The sequence below is a fragment of the Oncorhynchus masou genome, chromosome 31 (assembly GCF_036934945.1).
Source record: "Oncorhynchus masou masou isolate Uvic2021 chromosome 31, UVic_Omas_1.1, whole genome shotgun sequence".
NCBI classification, from domain to species: Eukaryota; Metazoa; Chordata; class Actinopteri; order Salmoniformes; family Salmonidae; genus Oncorhynchus; species Oncorhynchus masou.
Genome location: NC_088242.1, coordinates 34,004,579 through 34,021,771, shown reverse-complemented (window position 1 = coordinate 34,021,771; position 17,193 = coordinate 34,004,579). Strand labels below are relative to the sequence as shown.

The 17,193-nt window shown below is 42.4% G+C and overlaps 1 protein-coding gene across 1 annotated transcript in view; it reads left to right on the top strand.

The window, feature by feature from the left end:
* Positions 1-8,202, top strand: part of plce1 (phospholipase C, epsilon 1) — a 57,898-nt gene extending 49,696 nt beyond the window's left edge. The window contains exons 24-30 of the mRNA XM_064952909.1: positions 108-230; positions 3,587-3,880; positions 5,249-5,412; positions 6,848-7,109; positions 7,384-7,502; positions 7,657-7,785; positions 7,895-8,202. Coding sequence (XP_064808981.1) covers positions 108-230; positions 3,587-3,880; positions 5,249-5,412; positions 6,848-7,109; positions 7,384-7,502; positions 7,657-7,785; positions 7,895-8,149 — 1,346 coding nt within the window. The 3' untranslated portion in view covers positions 8,150-8,202. The remainder of the gene's footprint in view (positions 1-107; positions 231-3,586; positions 3,881-5,248; positions 5,413-6,847; positions 7,110-7,383; positions 7,503-7,656; positions 7,786-7,894) is intronic.
* The last annotated feature ends 8,991 nt before the right edge of the window (positions 8,203-17,193 follow it).

Here is a 17,193-nt window from a genome sequence, read left to right as displayed (position 1 = left end):
GCGTGAGAAAGGGAAAGGAGGGGAGGAAGCGTGATGGTGCCCTTAAGCCACGGCCTTGTCTTATACTCTCATCCGTCACTTTCTTTCTGTGTGTGGGGGTGAAACAGGCCTCTCCACCCTCTCTCATTCAGCCTCTGGCAGAAGAAAAGACAGAAAGAACAAGAAGTCCGTCTTTGGCATGGATCCTGGTCGTAGTGGAGGCAGCCCCAGGGAGGCTGTACCAGGGAAGGGTACGTATGGCCGAGCCTTTGAGCCAGACCCATAGACCTAGACCTGGAGCTGGGGGCGGGATGTGTAGGGACAGGTAAGGACACCCACATACAGACTCAGTCATTGGAACCAGCCTGTTAAAGGGATTGTTGGTTTTCCTTTATGGACATTTTAGCATTTGTGGCACAAATCTTATTCAAGTCATGTGACCAATATAAGCATTTTGTTTCGCTCAACATGTTCAAATCATCTATAAGTGACTGAGTTTCACAGTCAATTTTTAGTTACTTTTGTGTGATTTGGACATGCTAATATTGGTCCCATGACATGAATGGGTTTTGTGCCACAAATACTCAAATGTTAGCATGTGGAAACAGTGCCAGGGAAACTAAACCAAAGCATGGATTGCTGTCAGACCTTGGCCATAGACTGCTTACAAGGTAAGGAAACCAATGTGTCATGTTGTAAGTTGGGTGGACTATCCCTTTAACTTTTCCATAAAATTGCCCTCTTCGTGTGCACACGCTGGCATTACAGAGTATAGTGAAAGATGCTGAGGGAAGCTGTGGAGTTTTTAAAGGGTTTGTAAAAAAGGTTGAAATGGGATTGTTAGAAACGGCATATATTGGAGGCATGTTTTTTCTGTCTCGGGACTGAGGCTTGGCATAGAGTTTGAATAGCTGTGTAGCTAATGCGTCTTTCATGATCAATCATAACCCTTCGAAAGGTTCAGGTAACTTCCGAAGTAAAGGAAACCCTTTACTATGGAGTTGGCCCACAACCAGCCACCAGAACAGCTTCAGTGTACCTTGGCATAGATTCTATAAGTGTCTAACTATTGGAGGGATGAGACACCATTCTTCCATGAGAAATTCCATAATTTGGTGTTTTGGTGGTGGAAAACGCTGAAAGGTTTGTAGATGTAAAAATGGTACAGTCATGGCCAAAAGTTTTGAATGACACAAATATTAATTTCCACAAAGTTTGCTGCTTCAGTATCTTTAGATATTTTTGTCAGATGTTACTATGGAATAATGAAGTAAAATTACAAGCGTTTCATAAGTGTCAAAGGCTTTTATTGACAATTACATGAAGTTGATGCAAAGAGTCAATATTTGCAGTGTTGACCCTTGTTTGTCAAGACCTCTGCAATCCGCCCTGTCATGCTGTCAATTAACTTCTGGGCCCCATCCTGACTACTGGCAGCCCATTCTTGCATAAGCAATGTTGGAGTTTGTCAGAATTTTTGGGTTTTTATTCGTCCACCCGCCTTTTTAAGGTCTGGGGAGTTTCCTGGCCATGGACCCAAAATATCGATGTTTTGTTCCCCGAGCCACTTAGTTATCATTTTTGCCTTATGGCAAGGTGCTCCATCATGCTGGAAAAGGCATTGTTCGTCACCAAACTGTTCCTGGATGGTTGGGAGAAGTTGCTCTCTGAGGATATGTTGGTACCATTCTTTATTCATGGCTGTGTTCTTAGGCAAAATTGTGAGTGAGCCCACTCCCTTGGCTGAGAAGCAACCCCACACATGATGGTAGTGCTCACCTGTCTTCTCCGGACAAGTTTTTTTCCAGATGCCCAAACAACTGGAAAGTGGATTCATCAGAGAAAATGACTTTACCCCAGTCCTCAGCAGTCCAATCCCTGTCTGTACATTTTGCAGAATATCAGTCTTTCCCTTATGGTTTTCCTGGAGAGAAGTGGCTTCTTTGCTGCCTTTCTTGACACCAGGCCATCCTCCAAAAGTATTCGCCTCACTGTGCGTGCAGATGCACTCACACCTGCCTGCTGCCATTCCTGAGCAAGCTCTGTACTGTACTAAGCTCTGTACTGTACTAAGCTCTGTACTGTACTAAGCTCTGTGGTGCCCCAATCCCGCAGCTGAATCAACTTTAGGAGACGGTCCTGGAGCTTGCTGGACTTTCTTGGGCGCCCTGAAGCCGCCTTCACAACAATTGAGCCGCTCTCCTTGATGTACTTGATGATCCAATGAATGGTTGATTTAGGTGTGATCTTACTGGCAGCAATATCCTTGCCTGTGAAGCCCTTTTTGTGTAAAGCAATGATGACAGCACGTGTTTCCTTGCAGGTAACCAAAGGTTGACAGAGGAAGGACAATGATTCCAAGCACCACCCTCCTTGGGAAGCTTCCAGTCAAACTCAATCAGCATGACAGAGTGATCTCCAGCCTTGTCCTCGTCAACACTCACACCTGTGTTAACGAGAGAATCACTGACATGATGTCAGCTGGTCCTTTTGTGGCAGGGCTGAAATGCAGTGGGAATATTTTTGTGGGATTCAGTTCATTTGCATGGCAACGAGGCACTTTGCAATTAATTGCAATTCATCTGATCACTCTTCATAATATTCTGGAGTATATGCAAATTGCCATCATACAAACTGAGGTAGCAGACTTTGAAAATGAATATTTGTAACATTCTCAAAACTTTTGGCCACAACTGTAAAATGATTGCTCTGCAAGTACAACGTGTGAGCTCTCCTACACCGTTCTACGTGGAGTTAACAGATTGTTGGGTGTCTATGAACATGCTGTCATACATCACTGCAACGAGCCATCACATTGATGAGAAGTGGGACATGAAGTACTGACAACTGAGAACATGGAGGGGGGGGGACACAGCAGAGAACCTATAACGGCATTACGTAGCATCATTGCTGAGTGGGTGGGGGACAGCAGTAAGGTGAGCGCCGTCTGGTAGGTAGGCAGGGTAGATTGAACTGCTTTGCAGGACCATATCTAAATCGTAAATTCACTTCATTTTATGATATTTTTTTTTCTTATGGTTTAAATCACGTGTCAAACTCATTCCATGGAGGGCAGAGTATCTGCGGGTTTTCACTCCTCCCTTGTACTTGACTGATGAAATAAGATCACTAATTAGTAAGGAACTCTCCTCACCTGGTTGTCTATGTTCATTAAAAAAAATTGCAGTTCAAACGTTCAGAAATGTTTTACATTTGCCACATCCCAATTGTCATCCTATAGGGCCAAAGGTAGTCAAATAACGGCCTGACCAGCATTTTTATATATGACCCTAAGCATGATGGGATGGATGTTAATATCTTAATTAACTCAGGAACCACACCTGTGTGGAAGTACCTGCTTTCAATATACTTTCTCTGATTTACTCAAGTGTTTTCATTATTTTGGCAGTTACCTGTACTATTTGGGTTAGTTAAATGTTAGTGTTACATTGTCTTACTATCCTGGGAAAAAGCTTTTCTTTTAAAAATGTGTTCAAACCGTTATTCGAGCTGTCCTTGTTTCTGCTTCCTTTTCACTGCTATCGCTCTGGATAAACGTATCCTCCAAATGACTAGATTGTAAATGTGTAACTGTTGCCCCCTCTAGGTAGCGTGGAGGGCATCCGTCTGAGCTGGGAAGAGCAGACATCGCCCGTGCTCAGCCCCAATGCCTTAGTGAGTGCCGTCATCCACACTCCCAAGTGCTACCACATCTCCTCTGTCAACGAGAACACTGCCAAGCGCCTGTGCCGCCGCAACTCAGAGAAACTGATCCAGCACACCACCTTCCAGCTGTTAAGGACCTACCCAGCCGCAACGCGCATCGACTCAGCCAACCCCAACCCTCTGCCCTTCTGGCTACACGGCATGCAAGTGGTGGCTCTCAATTATCAGACTGATGGTAAGGACATGGAGAGGAGTCTTACTGATAAGGTTGGCCCATTTTAGTCCCTGGATGTTACTATTCTCAATGGAGATTCTTCATTGCAAGTTATTTTTAGTCCAGGACCAGGCTGCAACGTTTTCTGGGTATGAGGAAATAACCCCTATATACTAAATAAAAATAGAAACGCAACATGCAATAATTTCAAAGATCTCACATAGTTACAGTTCATAGGAGGAAATCAGTCAAATTAAATCAATAAATTAGGCCCTAATCTATGGATTTCACATGACTGGGAATACAGATATGCATCTGTTGGTCACAGATACCTTAAAAAAAAATGGGCCTCAGGATTTCTTCAAGGTATTTCTATGCATTCAAATTGCCATCGATAAAATGCGCTTATGTTCATTCTGTAGCTTATGCCTGCACAGCAAACCGCTTGCCCACATGACTCCATACACGTGGTCTGTGGTTGAGAGGCCTGTTGGATGTACTGCCAAATTCTCTAAAACAACGTTGGAGGCGGCTTTCAATTCTCTGGCAACAGCTCTGGTGGACATTCCTGCAGTCAGCATGCCAATCGCACGCTCCCGCGAGACGTGTGGCATTGTGTTGTGCGACAACACTGCGCATTTTAAGGTGGCCTTTTATTGTCCTCAGCACAAGGTGCGCCTGTGTAATGATTATGCTGTTTAAACAGCTTCTTGATATGCCACACCTGTCAGGTGAATGGATTATCTTGGCAACGGAAAAATGCTCACTAACAGGGATGTAAACAAGTTTGTATACAAAACTTGTTGGGTGCAATACTTTATATGTTGTATTTTTGTTCAGTGTCGTCCTTAACTAGGTAATTTTGTACCCTGGTCAGGTGACATGGTCAGGAAAAACTCAGGGCCCTACTTACAACTTATGAACTCTTAACTTTTCAAGAAACTCTAGTTGCCTATTCATTGGAAATGGCCTTGGACAGGGTACAATAGGACCGTGTGGAGATGTATTGGGGAAACACTGGGTTATGTTATCTTGCATGTCATTGCTCATTTCTCTGTAAGGGGAGCTCTGTACGCTGGACTCGGTACGCTGGACATGGTCGTGATGCTGATAGGCCGTCATAGTAACTAAGAATTTGTTCTTAACGGACTTGCCTAGTTAAATAAGTAAATAAAACATGCATTTTACAGGCTTGTCTGTTTTACACATTTATAAAGCCTAGTTGCAGATTTGCAAGCTATGTTTCTCCACTCACCTGTGCCAATTTTCAAACTAAAATTAGGATAAGTGATGCTTGTGAAACAATGGATGGTCTGCTGTTGTCTGTTTCCTTACTCTTTCTCCTCATTCTCTCACCACTCTCTCCGTCGCCACCTCTGCTCTCTCCAGACCTGCCCATGCAGTTGAACACTGCTCTGTTTGAGGCAAATGGGCATTGTGGATATGTCCTGAAACCTCCAGTGCTGTGGGATCGCAGCTGTCCCCTCTACCAGCAACTCTGCTCCCTGGAGAGAGACGTGGAGAGCATAAGCCCAACACTCTACTCTCTGACTGTGAGTACACACAAACACACCCACTCCCCTCCATATGTATTTGGACTGCTAAAACCATTTTTGGCTCTCTACTTCATAGGCTCGATACGACTTTTGGATTTGAGATCAAATGTTTCATATGAGGTGACAGTACAGAATGGCACCTTTTTATGTGAGGGTATTTTCATACGAATCTGTTATACTGTTTACAAATGAAAGCACTATGTATCTTGTCCCCCCCCCCCCCTCCCATTTTGAAAAAATATGTGGACAAATTTGCTTATCGTCAAAAGTTTAGTATTTTGTCCCATATTCCTTCCACGCAATGAACACATCAAGCTTGTGACTACAAACTTATTGATGTATTTCCAGTTTGTTTTGATTGTGTTTTGGATTCTATTTTGTCTAATATGAACTGAATGGATATGAACATATGGAGGGGAGTGTACATGGATGCACACAAGCAAGCATGCGAACATACACTTTTTATAAAAAAATATCTATTTTACCCTTATTTTTCAAAGTATGTTGACTGAGAACACATTCTCATTTACAGCAAAGTCCTGGGGAATAGTTACATGGGAGATGAATGAGCCAATTGGAAGCTGGGGATGATTAGGTGGACATGATAGCTAGATAGGGAATTTAGTCAGGACATCGGGGTTAACACCCCTATGATAAGTGCCATGAGCTCTTTAGTGACCACAGAGAATCAGTACAGCTGTTTAACGTCCCATCCGAAAGATGGCAGCCGACACAGGGCATTGTCCCCAATCACTGCCCTGGGGCATTGGGAAAGTTTTTTTGTAAATTTTAGACCAGAGGAAAGAGTGTCTCCTAATGGCCCTCCAGCAGCATCTGGTCTCTCATCCAGGGATCATCCCTGCTTAGCTTCATAGGCAAGCCAGCAATGGGATGCAGGGTGGTATGCTGCTGAGAGTACACACACACAATCTCTCCCCCTCTAGGGATACACAGACACTCAACCCATCAAAAACGTATTTTAAAATGTAGCCAAACACACTTCAATGTGACCCATATACTGGTCTCTCTCACTAACTACCCTGCTGGGTATACACACACACACACACACACACTTACCCAAAGCACTCCCATCGGGCTCTTCAACATGGTTTTGATGGGTTTATTGGAGATATTTGCACCATATATACAGTATGATTGCTCTATTTGAGACAAGGACACCACCCAATTAATCTTCTGCAATAGTGAATGGGAAAAGAGGTGTAAAACGAGTTGTGTAAACAGATGTTTAATTTCTTATCAAATCTGCCAGGAATATGACATACAGTAAGTATTATAAAGTATTAAGTAAAACTGAGTAATGTAATTACACGTGTAATGCCAAGTATCTGTCTTATAGTGGATTGAGATTATTAAATACACTTTTGATATACAGTATATAATGAATAAAAGGTGTCCTTTCCCCCTCTGTCAGATTGTGTCTGGGCAGAACGTGTGCCCTGCCATCGGCGCGGGCAGCCCCTGTGTGGAGGTGGAAGTGATGGGCATGCCCGTGGACAGCTTCCAATTCCGCACCAAGCCCATCCACCGCAACGCGCTCAACCCCATGTGGTCCGAGCACTTCCGATTCCCCGTGCACTTTGAGGACGCCTGCTTCCTGCGCATCGCTGTGGTCGAGAACAACAGTTACCAGACCACTGCTCAAAGGATTCTGCCCCTACGGGCCCTCAAACCAGGTGAGGGAGAAGATGGGGGGGGAGTGGAGTGGAGAAGAGGAGGAAGAAAGTGAAGACTTTAAACTTCTATTTACACTTGAAATATTCCTGACAATTTTTTTTCTCAACTATACACAACAATAGCATGAAACCTATTAATAGATAATTGAACAATGATATTTAGCAACATGCTATGTACAGTGTTTGCTAGCAGCTACAGCACGGCATGTTGCCAGGTAATATACATTTCTACTCCCTGTTCTTAATGTCTGTGGTTGGTTGTCTGTTGTTCCAGGCTATAGACACATCCAGCTGAGGACGCAGCACAACGAGCCCCTGGAGGTGTCCAGTCTGTTCATCTATAGCCGCAGAGTAGAGGAGAGCGCCACCGGCACAGCCCTGCCTGCTGCCATGGTAACACACACACATACACCCCTGAGGAGCAGCTAGGGATTGCTTATTATTGTAGCTCTTCGAACAGCATCTGATGAGCTAATTAGCTAGTAACCTTAAAATACATGTAAGGACTATGTAAATATCTATCTACAACACTGTATTTCCCTGGCAGCTGTTTAGTTCTGAGGAGCGGAGGGCAGCCCAGCAACACAAAGTGACTGTCCACGGTGTGCCAGGTCGAGAGCCTTTCACTGTAGTGTCTGTGAAAGAGCAGACCACCGCCGGACAGCTACTGGACATGGTCAGTCCCGGCACACCCACCCATAGAAAAATGTACCCACACAAACACACCAGACCTGCCACGCTCTCAGTTCATAGTGGCCTATCTATTTCTCCTCTCCCCACATTAGTTGCTGATGTCCACAGATGGTGCCAGTGAGTACATCCTTTGTGAGGAGAAGGTGTCACTGGGGAAGGAGCGCAGTGACCGTAAGAGGTGTCCTCAGCCTCGCCCCGTAGCCCTTGAGGAGGAGATCATCAGGGTTATCAACAGCTGGCAGCCCGAAGAGGGATATGTGGGCAGAATCTGCCTTAAAACCAAGGAAGAGGTACTACTTTATTCAACGGAAATTTCCCATGACTGCTGTAGAGTCGAGCTATTTTAATGAGAAACCGGTCAAGCAAATACTGTATTTTTTTTAAATCAATTTCTTCATTCTAAGTGCCCCGTCCTGGGGTCATATTATGAAATACACACTACTTTCCTTTCATATACAGTAGACGGGTTGGCTGACAACGTCATGAAATCGATGCGTGCGCGTCGATGGGGTTGTGATTCTGGACAGTCGGATAGCTAGCAACAATGACAAGAAGCTGCCACGTGGGGAATCGTAGATGGCTCGTTTTAGCTCGTTGCATCTTATTGATACCATGTCTTGTTTTTAGGTCTACTGTATGCTAATATGCCAAAAAATGTGCTAGCTGGATAAGAAACAACTAACAAACTGTTCGCTGCTCTGGCCCCCCAATGGTGGAACAAACTCCCTCACGACGCCAGGACAGCGGAGTCAATCACCACCTTCCGGAGACACCTGAAACCCCACCTCTTTAAGGAATACCTAGGATAGGATAAAGTAATCCTTCTCACCCCCCCCCTTAAATGATTTAGATGCACTATTGTAAAGTGGCTGTTCCACTGGATGTCATAAGGTGAATTCACCAATTTGTAAGTCGCTCTGGATAAGAGCGTCTGCCAAATGACTTAAATGTAAATGTAACAATTTGAGACAAGTGCTCATTGTGCAATTTATATATTTTTTTATAATGATATGGAGAGGAAGTACAGCTTCAATATTGTCAACCATCCCTTGATTCGAAGCCAACCCCACCTAAATTTGTCCACAGTTGCACACGCATTGGTTTTGTTGCTTATAGGGAAAATAAGTGGTGGGCCGAACTGGAAAAAATGTAATGTTGATCAATCCGTGTCGAGGGAGGAGCTGATTTTATATTGCATATGACAGTGAAATGTTGTTGTGACTAAAATGTATTTGTGCTCGTTTTCTTTCCCCAGAAGGTACGGAAGTCCCTACTGTTTCCTATTGTCTTTACAACTAGGGCTTTCCCTATTAGCCCTAGTAGCCCCCATCTTTTTCGTCTCCTCCTTCTGGCCATGCCTATAAATGTCTTCCACAGTCAGTTTTCCTTTTTCAATTTCTTAACTTTTGTCATCTTCATTTATTTACACAATATTTATATAATGCCATTTTTATGTTTTACGCAATTATTTCTCGCCTCATTAATTAGGATAAATGAGTCACTCGGACAATGTCGAAGTTGATGTTATCTGCAATGTTTCAAACAAAATGTTTATTTTAATATTGTATATGTAGTGTTATATTATTATTGATATTTTAACAACTATTATAACATAACACAATGACATCTATAGATTGATATGCATTAGTATGTTTGAGTGGACAATGACATGGGCAGTTGTGTATTGCATATGAAGTACTGTATACTCCAGATATGTCTGTCGTGCTGTTGTCCACTACTTCCCTCTCCCTTTTTCAGGGTCTCTCTCTATAGGACTCAAAGGCCTGGGTGGTGGAGGGCTGAGCGGAGGCAGAGAGGCTCCTCCTGGGGGGTGGTGGTGGTCCTTGGGAGCAGGGCCCACACCGGCTATCTGACCACCTTAGAGCGCACCAGTATTCCTGTACACACCATGATGAGTTGAGTTAGTCCCTCCCGTGAGTAAAGAGCTTCCCCCAGAAAGTCCCACCCTGGCTGGCTGGTAAAGTTGGATGGCGGCTCCAGGATGACGGTTCGGAGTGAAGGAAGGTCGTGTTATCTGCTGGGTCGTTAGCTGCCATCCCTCTGTGTTCATTAGGGTACACCGTAGCAAAACATTTTTCAACGGGAAAAAGACAAGTGTTTCTTATTGGACAAGTTTAGGTAGTTCCTCCTTGTTTCAGTCCATTGTATTATTGTTTGGTGCCTAATGAATACATCCCTGAAGTGGTGGCCGTTGCTGAACGCAGATGCTGAATGCAGCAGCCAGCCTAACCCTGTTCAGCCTGTTTGTTTTTTTTAGAATGAATATAGTCTTGATTCTTGGCCATGTTGTATCTTCTTCTACCCGCAGCTGAGTCATGGGCCTACTGTAGGCTGGTGTTGAATGTCTGCATGAACTCCAGACAGTGTATTTAGTTGAGGTGCGGGAAGTAGCAGTAGCTGCGGCTACCAGCCTTTCTCCTGCTAAGAATGAGGGCATTGTGAATGTGGCCAACAAGCTGGCTTGTTGTTTGATTCCCTTTGGCTGCATTTACACAGGCAGCCCAATTCTGATCATTTGCCTAGTTATTGGTGTGTGTGGCTCAGTCGGTAGAGCATGGCGCTTGCAACGCCAAGCGTCGTGGGTTCGATTCCCGCTGGGGCCACCCATATGTAAAAGTAGTGGCCCCAGCCGACTTGTAAGTCGCTTTGGACAAAAGCGTCTGCTAAATGGGATATATTAAAATAGCTGATCTGATTGGTCAAAAGGCCAATTAGTGGGAAAAAAAATAATGCAGGCCTTATGTCCCAGTATTCACAGAACTGTAATTTATAACTATATAGTTGTGTATTTGATGATATTCAGTGTTTTGCACGTAGTAGTTTTGCTGTTATATTCAGTATTTTTTATCGCCATTTTTCCCGATGGTTTATCTTGTTTGATATGAAAGCGTGCGCTTCAAAAGTATTGTAACGGTGACTGTTTTTGTTTTGGCTCCTTACTCCCGCACTTTGGATTTGAAATTATACATTGATTGAGGTTATTAAAGTGCGGACTGTCAGCTTTAATTTGAGGGTAAAAAAATATTTTGGAGAATCTTAAGAATCTAATATGTTTCGAAACACTTCTACATGAATGTGGATGCTACCGTTATTAACGGATAGTCCTGAATGTATCGTGAATAATGAGTGAGAAAGTTAGACACACACAAATATCATACCCCCAAAACAATGCTAACCTCCGCTGTTATTGTAATGGTGTGAGGTAAGCATGTCTTGGGGGTATGATATTTGTGTGTCTGTCTTACTCATCATTATCCGTTATCATGGTAGCATCCACATTAATGTAGAAGTGTTAAGAAACATGTTCAACACCAAAATGACAATGCATGATTTACCTTTCATTCCTATTGGTCACAAAATAATCTGAAACACAACCACGATAAACTGCAAATCCATCCAAGTTTGTAGTTACAAGCTTGAAGTAATCATAGCGTGCTAGGAATATGGGACCAAATACTAAACTTTTGACTACTTTAATACACTGGAGTACTCACTGTATGATGGTGTTTGATATGATATTTGAAAACAAAATGAGATTTTGGTTTCAAATTCAACTCGTCATTGCAGCAGTTCCAAGCGTATCAGCACTTGAGAACCCCATCACCTCTTGATGTCAAAAGCAAGAGGTTTTCAAATACTCAGGTATAATTTATTTTTGTAAAACATCAAATCAAAAGTACATTTTTAAAGGGGCAATCAGCAATTCCTACATCCATTTTTGGAGTAATAAATTGATAAGTACCCATTTGATTCTTGAATAATAACTTTAATTTAAAGGCCTCATAAGCTTAGTTCAACTGTCGTACCCCATCAGAACCCAAAATATAAGCTTATTTTACTCCAATGTTTGTAAACAAACAAAATGTAAACAAACTATATAGCCTCGAAACATGGTTTAAAGTTTAATTTTGATATCATGGTTGGTCAATCCTTGCATCCATAGCTCAGTCTATGAATTTGAGTGATTACATTTCTCCAGCCCCGTCCCTCAACTTTTAACCGAACCAGTGGGGGAGGCCGCTTTGCAATTGTTTTTACTGCTGATTGCCGCTTAAAAGTAATTTTGTTGATGTCTATTGGCGCACACACGACTATCATAATGTCAATACAGGGTTTAGCGATTTCTGATATTGTTCAAGTTGTTTATTGATGAAATTGATGATAGTATTATACTGAGTTGTCTACTAGGTGTTTTAACCTATGCCCATTTCAGTGTGTTGTCAGAAACTTGATTCAATGGGGGCCATGTTGTTTCCCTCCTTAATTTAGAATGTGGATCACTAAGTGTGAGATTTGTATAACAAAGTCAGTCTAGTTTTTTTCAACTTAGTATAAGTTAGTTTTAAAACAATGAAGGTGTGGCATTTCTAATGAATGATTTATATTGTTCTTGGTGTCTGACCATTGGTACTGCAAAAGTGTCAACTTCCTTACAGATCTAGATACACATTTCAGCCTCTCTCCCTGGGTCCATACAATCTCACAGCAAACAAAATGATGGGCTTTTATGCAGCGTCTGTATGAGATGTATAAATACTACAGTAGTTATAATACATAGGCCACTACACTCGTGCCCGTTTACGGGTTGAAAATGGCAGATTTAGTCACTGATAAGTGTCTAAATTGGAACACAGTGGCTGTACAGTAACATGCTATACATTACGTCAGAGCTCTGCGCTTCACAGCGCTGTGTGGGTTTTGACTGACAGCCGTTCTGAACTTTAGCACCGCACGTGACAAGAAGCTGCTCCCATCCCTCCTGCTAATTGGGCAACTTTTGCAAATGTTTTGTCTCAGTGAGGGAAATGCTGTCAATCAAGAGGATTCAATGTATTTTGAAAGATGAGACGATGATTTATAATAAATACCGCTTTGATGTCATGCAAGCAAGCCAATGTGCACTTCACATTTCCATATCATAAAACTCATGTCATATACAGTAATGTTTGATCACTGATGTACAGTTACAATATGACATGATGTCATACCCTGGGTTGTTCTGAACAGAATCTGTTTGTCTTTTGTGAAGAAAATTCGCTGTGGAACACGCACCTGAATGCACCCATGACTCCTTTCTATGCGCACCAAAATGACGATCTGTTTCTCTGAATTGCCCTGTGTAAGACTAACACTTTTAAAATCGTATTTTATAACTTCGCTGGTCATGTTGGCAATCGAACAAGCTTATAAATGATGCCAACCTGACCCAGATTGAGATATATAATGGGCTGTTTTTGGATTGCGTAAACAACAGTAATTGTGTGATGGCGGGGATGCAGGGTTGTGTTCCAAACAAAACAAATGTGTTTGCTCTAGTTTCTCAACAGCACAGCTTAGAGGGCTCAAAAAAGCACATTATCGTTGAAGACTGAGTCAAAGTGCATTGAAATTACTTAGGAACTGTGCACACTTGAGGTGTGTGGCCACTTGGAGACACCAGTTAGTCCTCACTCAAACCGTTGTTTTAGGTTGCATCTACCCCATATTTTCCAATAATATTCTTATGTTACGGAATGTATCCAGAGTATTTTCAGATTTAGGTATCAACAAACGCAGTGAAAAGTACAGAAAATGTAAAGTGTTTGGAGTCAGTCTTGTGTCAAGGGAACTTTGGTCTTATAATTTTCCCATAATCTTAATCTGTTGCCTTTCAATTGCTACCATGCTTATGCATGTGTTTTTCATATTTCTTTTGTAAGAAACATTTCAATTTAACCCAATCAATGTAGGCCAATTCCCACGAGTGTAAATGGTTAAATGTCCAATATCAACAAATTTACAACCAATGAATGGGGTTGAGGGCATGGCTAAAATTGGTACAGAATTGGCACCGGAGTGTGAAATGTGATGGTTTTCAGCTATTTTCCTGCAATGCTATACAACTTGCAGGAAATGAACAAGTACCACAATGCCTACTTCCACAATGGTGCTGGAGTGGATCGGGTCGAGAGCTTCAAGTTCCTCAGTGTGTTCATATCACTAAGGAATTAACATGGTCCACACAGTTGTGAAGAGGCATTTCCCCCTCAGGAGGCTGAAAAGATTTGGTATGATGCACAAAAGGTTATAATGCTGCACCATTGAGAGCATCTTGGCTGGCTACATCACCTCTTGGTACGGCAACTGCAGGGCACCTGACTTCCAGGCACTACAGAGTGATGAGTACGGCCCAGTACATCCCTGGGTCCGAGCTCCCTGCCATCCAGGACCTCTATACCAGGCGGTGTCGGAAGATCCAGCCACCCAAGTCAGACTTATTTAGGAAACACTTTACTTGACACTCAGCGTCATAACATTATGACAGTCATAACCATGACTGCGGTAAATCAAATTGATTGGATATGATTTGGAAAGGCACACCTGTTTATATAAGGTCCTAAAGTTGACAGTGCATGTCAGAGAAAAAAACCAAGCTATGAAATCGAAGGAATTGTTCATAAAGCCCCGAGACCAGATTGTATCGAGGCACAGATCTGGGAAAGGTACAAAATAATGACTGCAGCATTGAAGGTTTCCATGAAGATAGTGGCCTCCATCATTCTTAAATGGAAGAAGTTTGGAACCACCAAGACTCTCTTTTCTAGAGCTGGCTGCCCGGCCAAACTGAGCAATCAGGGGAGAAGGGCCTTGGTCAGGGAGGTAACCAAGAATCCAATGGTCATTCTGACAGAGCTCCAGAGTTCCTCGGTGGAGATGGGAGAACCTTCCAGAAGGACAACCGTCTCTGCAGGACTCCACCAATCAGAGCTTTATGGTAGACTGGCCAGATGGAAGGCACGCATCAGTAAAAAGCACAGCCCTCTTGGAGTTTGTCAAAGGGCACATAAAGTACTCTGAAACAAGATTCTCTGGTCTGATGAAACCAAGATTGAACTCTTTGGCCTGCATGCCAAGCGTCACGTCTGGAGGAAACCAGGCACCATCCCTACGGTGAAGCATGGTGGTGGCAGCATCATGCTGTAGGGGTGTTTTTCAGCGGCAGGGACTGGGAGACTAGTCAGGATCGAGGGAAACCTGAAATGAAGCAAAGTACAGCGAGATCCTTGATGAAAACCTGCTCCAGAGTGCTCAGGACCTCAGACTGGGGTGAAGGTTCACCTTCCACCAAGACAACGACCCTAAGCACACAGCCAAGACAACGCAGGAGTGGCTTTGGGACAGGTCTTTGAATGTCCTTGAGTGGTCCAGCCAGAGCCCGAACTTGAACCCAATCGAACATCTCTGGAGAGATCCTGAAAATAGCTGTGCAGCAACGCTCCCCATCCAACCTGACAGAGCTTGATATGATATGCAGAGAAGAATGGGAGAAACTCCCAGCTACCTTAATTACCTCGTCCTCTGCACATCAACTCGGTACTGGTACTCCCTGTATATAGCCATGTTATTTTTACTCATTATTGTTATTTAGTGTATTTATTCCTCGTGTCACTATTTACATGTGCATATATTTATCTTTAATTCTGCATTGTTGGAAAAGTACCCATAAGTAAGTGTTTCACTGTTAGTCTACAGCTGCACACAGCTTTGACCTGCTACAGTATTGAATTATTTACACACCACACTAAGACATTATCCCATTCCACTAACATTTCAAGCTTTTATTTATTATATGAAAGCAAGCTTTTATACTTACAGTTGAAGTCGGAAGTTTACATACACCTTAGTAAAATACATTTAAACTCAGTTTTGCACAATTCCTGACATTTAATCCTAGTGAGGAGTTTGAAGGTAGGCCTTGAAATACATCCACAGATACACCTCCAATTGACTCACATGATGTCAATTAGCCTATCAGAAGCTTCTAAAGCCATGACATCATTTTCTGGAATTTTTTAAAAGCACAGTCAACTTAGTGTATGTACATTTCTGACCCACTGGAATTGTAATACAGTGAATTATAAGTGAAATAATCTGTCTGTAAACAATTGTTGAAAAAATGACTTGTGTCGTGCACAAAGTAGATGTCCTAACCAACTTGCCAAAACTATAGTTTGTTAATAAGAAATTTGTGAAGTGGTTGAAAAACGAGTTTTAATGACTCCAACCTAATTGTATGTAAACTTCCGACTTCAACTGTACAAGACCACCAGGCTTGAATGAGTGAGCTGTATTGTAGTAATGTGGTGCCTGCCTATATTTCCTTAATCCTTTACTTTAGCAATACATGTAATTGAGAAGAAAAAAAATGTAATCATAATGTTTTGGTCAGTAAGTGCTAAACATAAATCCAGGCGGTGGTGTGTTGGACACATTCACTAGATGTCTGTATGCATTCCTGATATTATCTAACCATTAGCTTACCAGTGTAATGGTGAATTAAGTGCAGAACCACTTGTTTTGCAAACATGGTCCTCTTTTATCAATGGACAGTTCATTACCTATGTCAAATGAAGATGTAGCTTGAAGTTCTGTTTATTCCTTTGTTGGGTAACGTTATGACAGTCATAATCACTCAGTCATGTCATAACGGCTGACATAACACTGTCATGAGCCACATTTATGACAAGTTAACTTAAGAAATTACACTTTGACATTTTCATGAAGCATTATGACCATCCTGTGTCACTTTACTTGGACTAACAAAATAAACTTTATGACACTGTCCAAGAAGCATTATGACATCCTAATCATATAAGCCAGATAGGCCTATCACGTACATGCCCTTATATCAGCCAAAAAAAAAGGTGCCTCGTCCTGCTCCTGAAATCTGCTTTGTTTTAGGTGCATGTCTGACATTGTGTACACTATTACAATAATATGGTGAATAAAAGGGTATATATTTAACATGTCAACTGTATGTTTATGGTATAATGGAATGTTTTGCCTTGTGTGGTATGTTTTGTGAGTTCTGACACTTGTGTAGGTGTCATAACCAGCCATAAAATAATGGAATATCACAACAGGTGTTATGATGACCATGTTATGACCTTGTCATAACGTGTTATGGTGCTGTGTGTCAAGTGTTTATTTTGCCTAAAGATGGTGACACTACACACTTAAAATAGGCCTATATTTAAAAATACATGCAAAAATTAACGTCCCATCATGCTGGTCATGTTTAAAAATGTGGTATAGATAAGGAAATCAGTCAATTGAAATACTTTCAGTAGGCCCTAATCTATGGATTTCACATGACTGCGAATGCAGATAGGCATTGGTTGGTCACCAATACCTTTTTTTTTTAAGGTAGAGGCATGGATCAGAACCAGTTCGTATCTGATGTGACCACCATTTGCCTCATGCAGCGCGACACATCTTCATAGAGTTGACCGGGCTGTTGATTGTGGTCTGTGGAATGTTGTCCCACACTTCAATGGGTGTGTGAAGTTGCTGGATATTGGCGGGAACTGGAACATGCTGTCGAACACCT